The sequence below is a fragment of the Chrysochloris asiatica genome, unplaced genomic scaffold (assembly GCF_000296735.1).
Source record: "Chrysochloris asiatica unplaced genomic scaffold, ChrAsi1.0 scaffold00111, whole genome shotgun sequence".
In the NCBI taxonomy this organism is placed as follows: Eukaryota; Metazoa; Chordata; class Mammalia; order Afrosoricida; family Chrysochloridae; genus Chrysochloris; species Chrysochloris asiatica.
Window position 1 is genome coordinate 8,777,008 of NW_006408629.1, and position 17,099 is coordinate 8,794,106.

A 17,099-nucleotide genomic window follows, 5' to 3' on the forward strand; every position below is an offset into this window, starting at 1 on the left:
GATCTCATTCATAATTCCAGGGACTGACTATATATCATCTATAAATCTAGACATATAAAGTATACTTATGTTTCCTCATATCTCCTCAGTAGAAAATTAATTGTTATTTATTAAAACATGAAAGAGTATTGTGACTACTTTGATGGTCACATCCATCATGCCATCTGAATTAGTAACCTTTCAGGAAAGGGACAAAACTGCTCTAGCTAGTTCTTGGTCTTAATCATTAAGTTATGGAAAATTTGTCAGTCAACTCAACCTTCCTCCATGGATCAGAATTCCAATTTTTCAATTGATTATTTGGATGTGTTAGTTATGTTTGTCAGTTTCAATAATTATAAGTATCAGAGTGGTGGTGGTAGTTGTGTGACACCGAATTGGTTCTGACACATAATGACCATGTATAGGGACTCCAAGCCTGCAAATCTTTACAGGGACAGATAGCCTCATCTTTTCCCCATGGAGAAACAGTTAGATTCGAATTACTGATCTTGTTGTTAACAGCCCAGCTCATAATCCACTATGCTATCAGGGCTCCTTTAGTGTTGACGTGCAATTCCCTAATGTGTTACCTACGAGTAATGAAAGATCAACGTTCCAAGCATGACTCTAGAAAAATTGTATCTTGTCAAAAATGAAATGGAATGCATAAAGATCAATATCCTAGGCATTAGTGAGATGAAATGGACTGGTTTTGACCAATTGGAATCTGATAATGATATGGTTTACTATGCTAGGAATGACAATTTTAAGAGGAATGGTGATGCATCCACCATCAAACAGAACATTTCAAGATTGATCTTAAAGTATAATGCTGTCTGTAATAGAATAATACCCAAACACCTACAAGGAAGACCAGTTAAAACAACTATTATTCAAATTTATGCATCAACCACTAAGGCCATTGATGATGTAATTGAAGAATTATATCAACTTCTTCAGTCTGATAATGATCAAGCATGCAATAAAGATGTATTGATAATTACTGGGTGATTGGAATGCTAAGGTTGGCAAAAAAGAGGAAGAATCAGTTATCAGAAACTATAGCCTTGGAGGTAGAAATGATGCTGGAGATTGCATGATAGAATTTTGCAATAACAAAGAGCAAAGATGTCAGTTTCAGGACTAAGGTTTGCCTGACCTAGTATTTTCAGTAGCCTCATATGCATGCGAAAGTTGCACAGTGAATAAGGAAGACCTTAGAAGAATTGATGTATTTGAATTATGGTGTTGAAGGAGAATATTGAAAGTACCATGGACTGCCAAAAGAACAAATAGATCTGTGTTGGAAGAAGTACAGCCAGAGTGTCCCTTGGAAGCCAGGATGGCCAGACTTTGTCTCTCATACATCAAACATATTGTCAGAAGGGAACAGTCACCAGAGAAGGATATCATGTTTGGTAAGGTCGAGAGTTGGAAAAAAAGAGGAAGACCCCCCCCAACAAGATGGATAAGCATAGTGGCAGCATCAATGGGCTCTGGTGTAGCAACGATTGTGAGGTTGGTCCAGGACCGGGCAGTGTTTCGTTCTGTTGTGTAAAAGGTCACTATGAGTCAGTATCAACTTGATGGCACCTAACAACAACAACATGTACATGTGAAAGTTGGACTATGATTTAAGAAGACAGCAGAATTGATGCATTTGAGTTATGGTGTTGGAGAAGAATGTTAAAAATACCATGGACTGCCAAAAAAACAAACAAATCTGTGTTAGAAGCAGTATAACCAGAATGATCATTAGAAACCAAGATGATGAGACTTTGTCTGACATACTTCTGTCATGTTAGAAAAGATCAATCTCTGGAGGACATCATGCTTGGTAAAGTAAATAATAAAAAACAGGAAGACCTCCAATTAGATGGAGTGGTACAGTAGCATCAGCAATGGGCTCAAGCATAACAGTTATAAGGAAGGCACAGAATAGAGCAGTGTTTCATTCTGTTGTGCATAATTGCTGAGTCAGAACCGACTCAATGGTATTTAACAACATCAAAATGAATTGTCAGTGTACCGTTCCCTAATGTGTTACCTAAGAATAATGAACAGTGAGTTAATGACCTTGGAAAGTGAACTCAGTTTGAAAATGCATCAAGCTGACTCTAGAAAAGTTTATCACCTGTGGTTATTTGAGGTTATTCACTGCTTATTTAAAAGGCCTAGTGCGAACCTGCAGGGCAGAAAGAGATATGACATCAAGAAAAATGAACAATTTTTTTTTAAGAAAACAACAATCATGTATTTAAGTTCTTAAAATTTCCATTAGGAGACTTAGTACTATGAATGAATAAGCACAACCATTATTAATTCAAAATTATTTTAATGACATTTAAAATTATATGAATAGTTTAGAAGAAGTTTTTACCAGCAGCAGAAGTTAGTGTGACATGAAGATCTCCTCTTCGAGAATATTCGATTGTTGCTTCAAATTGCACATGTTCCAGGGACTTGATAGCATTTTCTTGTCCTTCACAAGCTCTTGTTGGAATTTCAATGATAACTTCTCCATTAGCTTTCAGGGCTCTAAATGCATTAAAAAAATCATCATTTAATAAAGTATTTCGCTTCTTCCTTGCATTTTATGAATAAGTGTACACATCAGTTTTGACTAGATACTTAGGTAGGCTTGTTGTCTTTCCCTGCTATGAGTAGAAACCAATTCAGGATTAGCTTTGAATATATTTTAACAGACAATAAAATGTGAGGCGTACAGATACCTAAGCACAATGCTATTTGCAATGAAATAGAATGCAGGCAGCTTTATTATAGACGCATCAAAAAATGTCTCAATATTGCCATATTAAAAGACCTTCTTAAGAAATTATTTCTTCTAAAAGGCCTTCCTAATGCATGCCCCTCAAACGTTTTACCATAAGTTATTTCGTGTTAAGTGGCTCTTCAGGATAATCAGGGTGTCTTGATGGAAACAACAAAAAAGTTTTACCAGACTCTGTTTCTATTTTTATATATGGTAGGTGGCTAAACCTATACTATATAAAAGTAGTATAATAAAGGATCCTTCATGGAAGATAAATATAAGAAATCACATAACATTATGGCATGGAGTAAGCCTATTTGGGAAGCAAGTTTTGAGTAATGCTGGGTAGAAACTATGGCACTTTATCAATTTTAAGATGCATTTTAAAATATTTTATAATCTTTGAATTTGGGATAAATCTTAAAATGGAAGTTGGTCACAGTTTAATTGGTAATGTTTTTTTCTTAGTAAATACATATGGAGTCCTGGTGTGGCACTGCAGGTTAATGCATCAGACTGCAAAGCTGTTTGAACTGCAAGGTGGGAGGTTCAAGCTCACCAGCTGTTCCTTGTAAACCCTATACAGGGTTGCTATGGGCCGGAATCGACTTGACAGTACTTAACAACAACAACAAATATATATATATATATATTGACTCATAGCAACCCTGCATAGGATTGTATATAGTAAATATGTATATACTGGTAGCGTAATGGTTATGAATCGAGCTGCGAACTGCAAGGTCAGCAGTTCGAAACTATCAGCTGTTCCATGGGAGAAAGATGAGGCTTTCTGCTTCCACAAAAATTTGAAATCTCAGAAACCATATACAGGGATGCTACAAGTTGAAACTGACCCAACAGCACTTAAAAACAACAAAACAACAATATATATAGATGAGCTATGGTGGCCCTATAGTGGGAGTTTGGCATTGGGCTACTAACAGAATGGTCAGTTATTCAAAGTCGTCAGCTGCTCTGTGGAAGAAAGATTAAGCTGTCCACTCTCATAAAGATTTAGTCTTGCAAACCCTAACCCTAGATAAGATATATAATACTTAAAATAAAGTATTTGCCTGGTAACCACAAGGTTGGTGGTTCAGACCCACCAGTCGCATCTCAAAAACCCTATACAGGGTTGCTATGAGTCAGAGCCAATTCCACAGCACTTAACAACAATAACAGGATAAGAGGGCTTGGAAGCATGTGAGATGAACTTAGACTCAAAGTCCGTGGTTATGGTTTTGTTCCTATAAAGCAGTGGTATACACTGTACAAATATGTACAAATATGCTAGCATGATTTACAGATCTCTGATCGCTCAATAATTTCCCATGGAGACTGACAGATTACAAATGGTAAACGCCATCTCTCTCTATTTCGGAAATAAAGTATTAAAACAAATGACCAGAGTGTCAAATATCGTTATTCGGTAATATCATGGGCACACATTTGTTTACAATCTTCTTACTTACCTAGGCTCAAATTCATTGTCCTTTACAACACACTCTTTCTTCTCAGGTACACTGCTCCAGGTCTTGGGATCAGCTAAATCTACCAGTGCTTTGGCATTTAGCAACCCGAATCCAAACCGACTATTCACCATCAAGCCTGCGCCATTCTTTTTCCATCCAGGGTTATTGGCCAGTGGGTCATACTCAGAGGTCCAGACAACCAAGTGCTGCATATCTCGCCAAGTGAGATTTGGGCTAGAGGGGAAATACCCAAAGTATCTTTCAGAGACATAATTAAGTTTCCTTCCTAAATTAAGTGTTAATTAAACACAAGCATCTCCATTCAGGATGATGAAGTGTCTTCTGCAAGTGTACTGATACAATTCTAACGTGTATTACTAGAGATCAACAACAGAATTACTATTGATATCACTTTACATTCAGTATTCAAAATACAATTCTGAAAACTTCTTCCCATAACACATAAGTTAAGCTCTTTGTAAAGGATACAAAGAAATGCCAAGTTTGTCCATGATTTCTAATGTCTTAAATTTAACTGGGATAAAAATAAAATGACAATACTTCCTTTTTGTTTTCTGGTCTTCTTATGACCATTAACACACCATGAACACACAGTTGAGGTTTTTACTTCCTTCAGAGAAGCAGTCGGATTTTAATGACTCAGGCATGCTTCCTGCTCTTAAATACTTTTGCCTTATTTTTTCTGACTAACAGAAACTTAGCTATTTAGGACTGCTTTTTGAAAAACACCAATCTGAATGTTATGGGGCTATTCAAGGAGGTGATACTTGTCTTTACTAAGATTACAATCCAATAAAAAAACAGTCTTTTTATAACTATAATACATCTGTTGAATGCAGTATTCATAGCATAATGTGGGACTTTGGAGGAAAAAGAATTCTGTCAGCTGGGAAAAATAAGGAAGACTTTGCAGAGAGGAATTTTCTAAACTGAACTTGGCCAGGTGGGTAAATGTTAAGGGTGACAACAGAGAAGAAATGGGCTGACTGGAGCAAAGGCATGTTGTTATTGTTGAGTGCCAGCCAGTATGCAGCCATGTATGCAGTTTCCAAGGAGTGGCTGGTGGGTTTGAACCACATACTGTGGTTAGCAGTCCAATGTTTTTCCTATAGTGCCACACCCACACTCCAGGACTAAAGGTATAGAAATGAGATGGGAGAACAAGAAAACAGATGTGTGTCCTGATTACAGTGAATAGTCTAGTTTGCTGAAGTAGGGAAGAGGAGGCAATTAAGAGTGACCGGGCCATGTTGGTGGGGACCTTGAGTATCAGTAAAAGGAGCTTATACTTCATTTGGGCAATAGGGAATCACTGAGGATTTACAAGCAAGGAAATACTAAAATAAGAAATCTTGGTAAGATTAATTTAGCAGCAACATAAAGATAAATAAGATATGGAAAGAAATGTCAGGTTTATTATAATGAAGATGAAGCTATCCTTGGTATTTAAATTTAAATCACCATACTTAAATTTCCAATTCTTCTCACAAGGTTCCAACTCCTCTAATCCTGCTGTTGTTGCTGGCTGCTGTTGTTAAGTGCCATAGAGTAGGTCTGATTCATAGCAACTCTGTATAGGGTTTCTGAGGAGCAGCTGGTGAGCTTGAACTAGCAACCTTGTGGTTTAAACTGACCTTGCAAATGCACGTTCTTTTCCGTAGCACTTTTAACCTTCTAACATATTGGGTAAATACTCTGTTTTATGTATTATTGATTGCCTGTCTTTCTTCTTAAATTTAACCACAAGAAGAATTGAGATATTTATCTATCTTGTCTCTGAAGTGTACCATGCACCCAGAGCAATGCTGGGCATAAAGTACGTGCTAAGTAAATATTAGCTCTGGTAGCGTAGTGGTTACGAATCGAGCTGCGAACCTCAAGGTCGGCAGTCCAAAACTACCAGCTGTTCCGTGGGAGAAAGATGAGGCTTTCTGCTCCCATACAGATTTACAGCCTCGGAAACCCTGTCACTATGAGTCAGAACCGACTCCGCAGTACTTAACAACAACAACAAGTAAATATTGGGTGATTGACTGATTGTCTGTGCCTAAGTGTTAAAGGGAGTCCTGGTATGGTGCTGTAGGATAAGCGCTGGACTGCTGACCATGTGATTTCCAGTTCAAACCCACCAGCTATTCCTTGGAAACAGTATAGAGAGTCACTATGATTCAGAATTTACTCTAGGACACTTAACAACTTAAGTGTTAAGTACTCCTCAGGACAATTTAAAATGGATTGTGGTTAGTTATTCAGCAGATTAGTTACTCATCAGATTCTTGTAAAATCTCAAGCTTTTCCTTTACTTTGAGGCCTGCATTATTTCCATCAAGCCAATAAAGCATTTTAAAATAAATGCCCAAGTGTTTACTCCCAAAGGTTGTGGAACAATCTTCAGGGAAATCTGGCTTAATTTGCTGTCTCTTTCCTAGAGTCCATAATGTTCACAAGAAAAAGGCAATGGATATTCCTAACCATACGACTGAACTTCAGGCAGCACCTAATGGAAATCTTAGTAGGGCTTGAGTTCAGTGATTTTAAGCAGGTCTTGGACCACTTGCATCATAATCAGTTGCTTCCATAATCAACTGGCACACCTGTACTGTGATGCCCTGGTACAAATTATATCATAATCTCTTAGTGCCCTTGCTTTATAATCACTAGTACACTTACAAGGCATGCTGTTGGGTGGATGGTGAAATGCTTAGCTGCTAACCAAGAGGTCAGTTGTTTGAACCCACAAGTGGCTCTAAGGGAGAAAAGACCTGGGGATTTACTCCTGTAAAGAGTATAGACCAGGAAACCCATTAGCAAGGTAAACACAAGCTTACTTTTGCTTGCTTACTAATCTGTAGTAAATAATTTCACATGTTTTACTCTGTCCCTGTCCCACTGTCATCAAGCCAATTCGAGCTCATAGGATTTCCAAGACTACAAGTCTTTCCAGGAGCAGAAAATCTCATCTGTCTCCCAGAGAGTGGCTGGTGTATTTAAACTACTGACCTTATGGTAACTAGCCCAAGAGACTGTGAAGTTGGGAGAGAGACAGATGCCAGTCATATCTATAAGCAGAATCTTTGATGTGGTGAAAAGTATAAAATTGTTCCCTATAGACTAGTAAGTAAGCATAAGTAAATCCAAGCTTACTTTGTTTGTTTGATAATCTGACATCACCTTATTGGACCATTCTACTCTATTATAAAGGTGCTCTGGTAGCGTAGTGGTTACAAATTGGGCTTCAAACCGCAAGGTCAGCAGTTTGAAACTACTAGCTGCTCCGCGGGAGAAAGATGAGGCTTTCTGCTCCCATAAAGATTTACAGCCACGGAAACCCTGTTCAGGATCGTTATGGGTCAGAGCCGACTTGACGGCACTTAACAATAACAACACTCTATTATACATCTGGCACAATGAGTTGGAATTGATAAGATAGCACATAGCAACAGCACACTAATAGTTAATGAAAATTCCAGAGTCCCAACCTAAACCTGCTCAATCAAAATATCTGAGGGTGGAGCATCATTTTTATATGTTAAAAATGTTAAGCACTATCTCTCCAGTTCTTAGTTACAGCTAAAAGAATAGAAGTTATTAGAAAACTATAAGCATACAATCATTTAAGACAATCGTGTCATGTCAAATCATGGGGTAAAAGTAGGGAGCATTGTTGTTGTTATTAGGTGTTGTCAAGTTGGCTCCTATTCATGGCAATCCTACGTACAACACAATAAAACACTGACAAGTCCTGTATCATCTTCACAATAGTTGCTTTGTTTGAGCCCATTGTTGTCCATCTAGTTGAGGTCTTCTTCTTTTTCTGACACTCTCTTTTACCAAGCATAATGTCCTTTTCCAGGAACTAGTCCCTCCTGGAAACATATCCAAAGTATGTGAAATAAAGTCTCATCTTCCTCATTTCTAAAGGACATTCTCTCTATAATTCAAAACAGGATTTTGTTGTTGTTGTTGTTGTTGCTGTTATTGTTCCAAAAGTCTGTTATACAGTTAATATAGCAATAAAAAGCAAAATAAAACTATATTCTTTCAGCAAACAAGTGTGTGATGTTAAGCAAGTTACTTAATCTACTGGCACTTGATCCAACTCATCTATAAGTTGACAGTTTTGAATAAGACAAACTGCAGAATTTCATACTATTCATAGCTTCTATGGCTAAGGGAGTCCTGGTGTGGAAATAAAAGATAAACACTGGACTGCTGACCATAATGTTGGCAGTTCAAACCCACCAGTCACTCCTTAGAAACCCTATACAGGGGTCACCATGAGTCAGAATTGATTAGATGGCACTTAATAACAAAAAGAATATGTCTGATAAGGGGCTTTGGTAGGTAGTGCAGTGGTTAAGTGCTCAACTGCTAACTGAATGACCAAACCCACTAGCTGCTCCATGGGAGCTTCCAGAAAGATTACGTCCTTGGAAACCTTATGGAACAGTTCTACTCTGTCCTACAGGGTCTTGACAAGCCAGAAGTAATTAATTAACAGCATGTAAATGTATGCATAGGCATTATAAGAAAACTTGTTGGGACAAGGATGAAGTGTTCAGCCACTTCATCAGATGGCTTGTCTATTAAGTTTGAAGCCACCGATGGCTTAATAGGAGAAAAAAACTGAGGATCTGCTCCCATAAAGATTACAGTTTAGAAAACCCTATGGGGCAGTTCGCATCTGCAACTTGGGGGTCACTATAAGTTAGAATCGGCTTCTCCTAAAAACAAGGAACCTAATATTATAAATACCTCTTAGTAGATTTTGTTTCCATGGGCCATTGCATAGTCAGGATGACTAGCTGAGCCAAAACAGCTATTTTCTTACTGAGGGAACTAATTCTGTCCAATAAAGCATTTTACTGAAATGTCTGCCTTTGAGTTATTTTTGCGTGTGTGTGTTTTTTTTTTTTAGGGGTTTTAGATAAAAACCTCTATTCAAGGCTGTCAATGAAAAACACACCAAGTTTTCAATGGGACCTTCAGTGTGAGCAGCTCTGCATATGGTGGTTGAAGTAATAAAGGCTCATCCTGTTCCATACAGCACAGGATGGATGTGTACTGAGGAGCTACACATCTGATAATGCTGATGGTCACAGTCACAGTGTAAGCATTTCTTGTCTATTAAGTTACAGCTTTCATTGTTTTTAATCTTCTTTTATTTATTCTTGGCAAAATATTCAAGGGAACTTTATTGTCATACAATTAAGAAAATTAAGCCTATTTTCCTAACAGAGTTTTTCTTCATTTGTGTGATTGCATTTCATAAATAAAAAGGAGCTGCTAAAACAGTGCATCTCATTTCTGATAGTTTTCTTTTGTTAATTAATGCTCACCAGCATCCACAATAATTAAACTTTTTTTTATAAGCTGTATTGGGTTGCTAATCAAAGACATGTTTATAGAAAATAGGAGCTATGGAATTCAACACTGAAATTAAACATTGCGTCTAATAAGAAGAGACATAGATAAAGTAATCTGTAGACAGAATTCTGGAGCAGGGGTAGGGAATGTCTGGCCTGTGGGCTGTACAAAGCCCTTGAAATAATTTGGTTTGGCCCTGAGAAGGCAACCACAGTTCCAGTCTTCATGTTTGTTGTTGTTAAACACCATTGAGTCGGTTCTGACTCATAACAACTATATATAGGGTTTCCAAGGAGCAGCTGGTGGGTGAGTTTGAACCACTGCTATTAGGGATGACAAATGTTTTGACCAGATATAAGCAAGATAATTTTTAGGTTGATAATTTTGTATGGTCTGCGAATGATGTTATAAATATCCAGCGGCCCTTGACAGAAAACAGTTTCACTGGCTCTAGAGTGAAAAAGTCTTCATGGCCACCTGGTTCCCCTTCTAACTACACTAAGGTGAGCCCAGAGGGAGAAATCTTAACATGGAGACTTTCACCAACATTTCATAACCCACTAAGTCAAAGATTTCTTTGATAAGATTTACCTTAAGGTTTCATGCTACATTTAAAGTCCATTCTCCTTTCTCCAGGTTTTAATTGTCATTATTGTTGTTTTTAAGTGCCTTAGAGTTGGTTCTGACTCACAGTTAACTATGTGTAGGGTTTCCAAGGCTTTTAATGCTTAGTGAGAGCAAAAAGCCTCATCATTTTTATGTGGAGCGACTGGAAGGTTTGATCTTGGTTTGAAGTCCAATGCTTATTGTGTGGAGCCACTGTACACCCAGCTTTTCATACAAATGAAAAAATGTTTAGTGTTTGTTTAATATCTTCCTTTGTGTGAAGGTATTTAATGTCAAACAGACCTCGGTTTGATTCATTTTTGGAAATATGGTTATAATTCTCAACTTTCTAAACTTCATTATTTTCATTTATTCAATGCAAATAATAATTCTGCCTCATCAAGATGTTGTAAAGATTAAGATTAATTTTGCATATAAAGAAGTCAGCATAATGTCTGACCCATAGTAAGAACTTGGTATGCTATTATACTCATAATAATACCGAGTGCTATTATCCTTGATAAATTTAGCCATTTCTTCACCCTCCATAGGTGTACCTTAAGGTATAGTAAAAGATGTTGTAAGGATTAAGATTAATTTTGCATATAAAGAAGTCAGCATAGTGTCTGACCCATAGTAAGAACTTGGTATGCTATTATACTCATAATAATACCGAGTGCTATTATCCTTGATAAATTTAGCCATTTCTTCACCCTCCATAGGTGTTCCTTAAGGTATAGTACAACAGTGGTCACTAGACGTGCGTGGGCTAGGTCTGTTGCTGCTATTGTTAAGTGCTGTCAAATCAGTTCCAACTTATAGGAATCTCATGCACAACAGAATGAAACACTGCCCAGTCCTGTGCCAAGTTCATAATTGTTGTTATTCTTGAGGAATATGCTGCTGACACTGTGCCAATTCATCTCATTGGGAGGGGTCTTCCCCTTTTTCTTGACCCTCCACTATACTAAGTATGATGTCCTTCTCCAGGGATGGGTCTCTTCTGATAATATGTCTGAAGTCTGGTAAATGAAGTTCTTGCCATCCTGGCTTCTAAGAAACATTCTGACTGTACTTCTTCCACAAAAAAGTGCTGGTTTGTTTTTTTAACTCAAATGCATCAATTCCTTATTCATTGTCCAACTTTCACATGCATACAAGGCTACTGAAAACAACAAGGCTTGGGTCAGGCACACCGTAGTCCTCAAACTGACATCTCTGCTCTTGAACCCTTTAAAGAGGTCTTGTGTAGCAAATTCGCCTAGTGTAAATTTTGATTTCTTGACTGCTGCTTCCATGACTGTTGATGGTGGATCCAAGCAAAATGAATAATTTGACAAATTCAGTGTTTTCCCCATTTGTCATGATGCTATTTATTGGTTCAGTCATGAGGATCTTTGTTTTCTTTACATTTCTTTGGTCTTCATCAGTAAATATTTTAAGTTCTCTTCACTTTCAGCAAGCAAGGTTGTGTCATCTATATATTGCAGGTTGTTAAATAGTCTTCCTCCAATTCTGATGCCATGTTCTTCTTCATATTAACCAGCTTCTTGAATTATTTTCTCAGCATACAGATTGAATAAGTATAATGAAAGAATACAACTCTGGTGCACACCTTTCCTGATTTTAAACCATCCGGTGTTTCCTTATTCTATTCAAACAACTCTGTACTCAAAATGAGGACAATTCAAAATGAAGAGAAGCAGTTGTAAACATTCAATAATAATCAGACCATGAAATGTATAAGTATGAATCTAGGAAAGTTAGAAGTTGTCAAAAATGAAATGTAACACATAAAGATGGATATCTTAGACATTAGTGAGCTGAAGTAGACTGGCATTGGCCATTCTGAATTTGACAATTACATGGTTTACTATGCCAGGAATCACAAATTGAAGAGCAATGGAACCATATTCATTATCAAAAAGAATATTTCAACATCTATATTGAAGTATAATGCTGTCTGTGACAGAATAATATCCATATGCCTACAAGAAAGACCTGAAGTCCTGGTATGGTGCTGTAGAATAAGCCCTGGACCACAAGGTCAGTTTGATCCAAAAGGTTAGTGGTTCAAATTCACTAGCCATCAGTTGGAAACCCTATACAGGGTCTCCATGAATTGGAACCAACTCTACAACATGTAATAGCAACAACAACAAGGAAGATCAGTAAATAATACTATTATTCAAGTTTACATACCCAACACTAAAGCCAGTGATGATTAAATTGAAGAATTGTAACAGCTAAAGGAGTCGTGATGTGGCAGTGTATGGTTAACACTGGACCACAAGTTTGGTTTGAACTACAACGTTTGTAGTTCAAATCCACTTTGTAAACCCTACACTGAGTTGTTATGAGTCAGAACCAACTAGATGACACTCACTCAAAAATAACAATAACAGCAAAGCTTGCCTGATCTAAGTCATGACATTTTCAATAGCCTCATATGAATGTGGAAGTTGGACAATGAATAAGCAAGACCATAGAGGAATTGATGCATTTGAGTTACGGTGTTGGAGGAGAATATTAAAGGTACCATGGATTTCCAGAAGAACAAACAAATCTATACCGGAAGAAGAACAGCCAAGTTGCTCCTCAGAAGACAAGATGTTGAGACTTTGTCTCTCATACTTTGTATATATTATTAGGAGGGACTAGTCCCTGGATAAGGACATCATGCTTGATAAAATAGAGTGTGGGTGAAAAAGAGGAAACCTCCAAAGAGATGGACTGATTCAGTGGTAGCAGAAATGGGCTCATGCATAATAACAATTGTGAGATGACACAGGCCCAGAAAGTGTTTCATTCTGTTGCATATAGGGTCACTATGGGTTACAACCAACTTGATGGTACCTAACAATAACAACCAACTTCTTCAGTCTGAAATTGATCAAACATGTAACAAAGAAATATTGATAATTTCTGGTGATTGGAGTGCAAAGTTTGCAAACAAAAAAGAAGGATCAGTAGTTAGAAAATAAAACCTTGGTGATAGAACTAATGCTGGAAATAGCATGATAGAATTTTGAAAGTCTAATGACTTGTTCATTGCACATGCCTTTTCTAAACAACATAAAAGATGACTATACACATGGACTTCACAAGATGGAACACAAAGAAATCAAATTGACTACATCTGTGGCAAGAGATGGTGGAAAAGCTCCATATCATCAGTGAAACATGGCCAGAGGTTGCCATCAATTTCTCAGATGCAATTCAAGCTGAAACTGCAGATGGCCTGGCTCGGTACATTAAATCCATCTGATAGGTGTTGGGTAGAGAAGAAAGGCTAAGGTGTACACTTATGGATTACACTTTCAGAAATGGTTTTCTTTTAACATCTCCCTGGGGCTAACATTCTATATCTTAATAATCATAAACTTTATGAGCCTATTTTATAAAATCATAAATTTTATAAGCCTATTTCACTATGTAAGGAGCTCTGGTAGCATAGTGGTTATGAATCAGGTTGCCAAACTCAAGGACAGCAGTTCGAAACTACCAGCTGTTCCGCAGGAGAAAGATGAGGCTTTCTGTTCCCGTAAAGATTTACAGCCTCAGAAACCCTGTACAGGGTCGCTATGAGTCGGAACCAACTCCATGGTACTTAACAACAAACAACAACAGTTCACTACATTTGGTACTGCTTGCCTCCATAGCAACCAATTTCTTTCTACTCCACTCATTACCAATCAGAACAATTTTGCTTGGATGACCTATAAGTGTTAACATCTTTAACTTCATATTTGAGAATCATATAAAGAGAAGAGATTTTTTAAAGGCAGAGGTATAACCTAATTGATGGTTTAAAAAGGCAAAGGTATACCTAATAGATGGTAAAAGTAAGTATCCAACTGTGAATTAACTTAGCTAAGGACGCAAAACTACTGGCAAAACAAGAACTTGAAGTCATAAGTTCTCTACACTATTTTTCTTTATAGTTAGTTTGGTGCCAGTCTTAGATTGTGTTTGTAGCTTTGACCCTTTCTCCATCACCTTACAATGGTATGTAAATTTTTATCCTGAACATAGATTTTCTATTGGTCCAAAGAGCTTCATGTTTCTCTCTGCTTCTGATTAAGCACCTGGCTTTGATTATTCCCTTACAGGCATCTTGTGAGCCCCAGCAAGAGGTAAATTCTTGGTAAGAGCTATGCTAGATCTGTCTTGCTTAGCCATTATGGCATCTCATAATTGAGATGTCCTGAGATGATCTGGGCTTATATGAAGTCCTAGGGTACCTGGAGGTAAGTTGGAGCTTTCTAGAGAAAGGTTTGAGAACTTTTACAGATATGGCGTAGATCAAGATATTCTATTCTTCTGCTATTGTGAACTTAGTCTACTAAGCATGCCCAAGGGGATTGCTTTATCCTTTCAATAAAGAGTATGTATGTTCTCTAATATGTAGCATAATCTCGTCATTGTTCTTGTTGCTGTTGTTACATGCCAGCTAGTTGATTCTGACTTATAGCAACTCTGTATAGGGTTTCTGAGGAGCAGCTAGCTGGTGGGTTTGAACTATCAACCTTATAGTTAATTCAGTGCTTATTCTACAGTGTCACACCAAGAATTCCAAATCTCTTTATTAGGAAAGACAATAATAATTTACAAGTTTAAACACTTCTTGTAACGTGAAACCATAGAACGTGTTTGATATTTAAAGATCTATCACCATGCAACATCAGAAAATATAAGTGAAAACAAAGTTATGGATGTGGAGTGGAGAATTTTTCCAACTGTACTAAATATTGTGTTGGAGAACATTTCTTTTTAATATATATATGTTGTTGTTGTTGTTGTTAAGTGCCTTCAAGTCGGAGCCGACCCATAGCGACCCTGTACAGGGTTTCTGAGGGTGTAAATCCTTACGGGAGTAGAAAGCCTCATCTTTCTCCCGCGGAGCGGCTGGTAGTTTCGAACCACTGACCTTAAGGTTCGCAGCCCGATTCGTAACCACTACGCTACCAGAGATATATATATATATATATATATATATATAGTTCTGGTGTGGCACTGTGGGTTAATGCACCAGACTGCAAAGCCGTTTGAACTTCAAGGTCGGTGATTCAAACTCACTAGCTGCTCCTTGGAAACTCTATACAGTGTTTCTATGGGTCAGAATCAACTCGACAACACTCAACAACAACAGCATATATATACATACACACATTTCAAGGGGATTTCGAATTTAAATATGATAAAACCAACAAAAAAAGACAGATAAATATATGCTGATCGAATTTTGAATTGTGAAAAGCATTTTTTACCCTAAGAGCAAAGGCAGACCCTAAAATAAATGGTCTGACAAAAATACAATTGTACATATAAACTTCATTATGTTAAAAATTACATAAAAGCAAAACTAAAAGGTAAATGTCTAAAAGACAAAACATTAAGAGCTTTTCTAAGCTAAGGCTTAGATAAGGCTTGGCACTGTGGCAGCAGACATGGGCTCAAGCATAACAACAATTGTGAGGCTGGTGCATAACTGGGCAGTGTTTCATTCTGTTGTGCATACGGTTGCTGTGAGTCACAGCTAGCTCAATGGCCCCTAACAACAATGAACCAAAGCTGTGTTGCAGTTAATTATTTCATAACGCCTTTACTAGTCATTGTCTTTGTAAACTCCCACCAAACAACTTTTCCTGATGGATCTAGGTAAGAGAAATTGAGTGAAAATGCTAATGGAATATATGATTCCATTGTGAGTGATTGTTAATATGGCTAATTGTGACAGTAAACACTTGTAACTCTAAAATGTGTAGAAAATGAGCCATCTCAAAAGCAAGAATGGGGATATAATTACCATCAGGGAAGAATAACTGGGAATGCAGTGTGTCCTTTGGTCTCCAAGATCACTCGGTGTTGAACCTGGTTTGGACCCAGGGACAGAAAGCTGTGACATTAGAGAAGGAGCAATGGAGCGGCAGAGGAACAGCAGCACAGAACCAAAAGTCCAGAGCACAGTAAAGAGCAGTGGACTCCACAGCTCAAGATGCAAGTGAAGCGGAGTGCCTTTGGGCACTCAGTGGAGTGCTGTGCCTGAGGAACTAGGTTTGTTGACAAAGCTAGAGCTGAATGACTTCAGGCTAAGACTTTATAGGTTAGTGGACTGTGCTTCTGAGCATTTACCAGCAATGGTAGAACAGTTTTGTAGCATTGCCTGAGCAGAGCAGAGACCAAGGGGCCAGAGAGAGGCTTGTCTGCTGGGCAGGGTCTCCTGACCAAAGAACTGAATCCTGAACATTTCTGGTCCTGCATTGTAATGTGTTCACTCCCCTAATAAACCTCAGAACTATGAATGTGTTGTCTGAGTTCTGTGTGGCTACTGCAATGAATTATCAAACCCAGTTGAGTAGAGAGTGCTGGGGGAGGGATGGCTGGTGTCATTTTTGCAAAGGCCATAATGCAAAATCAAGGCCATTAACAATCAATCACAGAGGATAAATGGACCAAGGTTTAAGACATTGAGCTTCATTAGTAATGAAATAAAAGCATATTAAAATGAGAAACCATTTTCACCTATCAAGATAGTAAGCCTTTTAAAAGATAAAAGCAGCTGTGGCAAGGATTGAGAAAACTGCCTCTTTTACACATATACCTGCTGGTGGGAATATAAAAGGCTGCAGTCTTTCCAGGCAGCTACTTGTCATTATGTATCAGACTCATTTAAACATGCCTGGCGTTTGACCCAGAATGTCTAATTCTGACTGCTTTTTCTTGAGGAAATTATCAGAGGTGACAACCAATATTTATGAATGAAGGTATTTATGTAAGCATGATTAGATGATTTAAATACAATTTGTATTTATGCAATGTATACTGTGAAAAGATAAAAATTCTGTTTTAAATCCCCAGGTCCCCTGACATGA

At 37.7% G+C, this 17,099-nt stretch overlaps 1 protein-coding gene across 1 annotated transcript in view; it reads right to left on the reverse strand.

Annotated features, from left to right (window-relative positions):
• Positions 1-17,099, reverse strand: part of PCSK1 (proprotein convertase subtilisin/kexin type 1) — an 81,147-nt gene that overhangs the window by 23,213 nt on the left and 40,835 nt on the right. Inside the window, exons 10-11 of the mRNA XM_006867887.1 lie at positions 4,231-4,464; positions 2,363-2,520 (exon numbers count right to left, since the gene is read on the reverse strand). Of these exons, the coding sequence (XP_006867949.1) occupies positions 2,363-2,520; positions 4,231-4,464 (392 nt within the window). The remainder of the gene's footprint in view (positions 1-2,362; positions 2,521-4,230; positions 4,465-17,099) is intronic.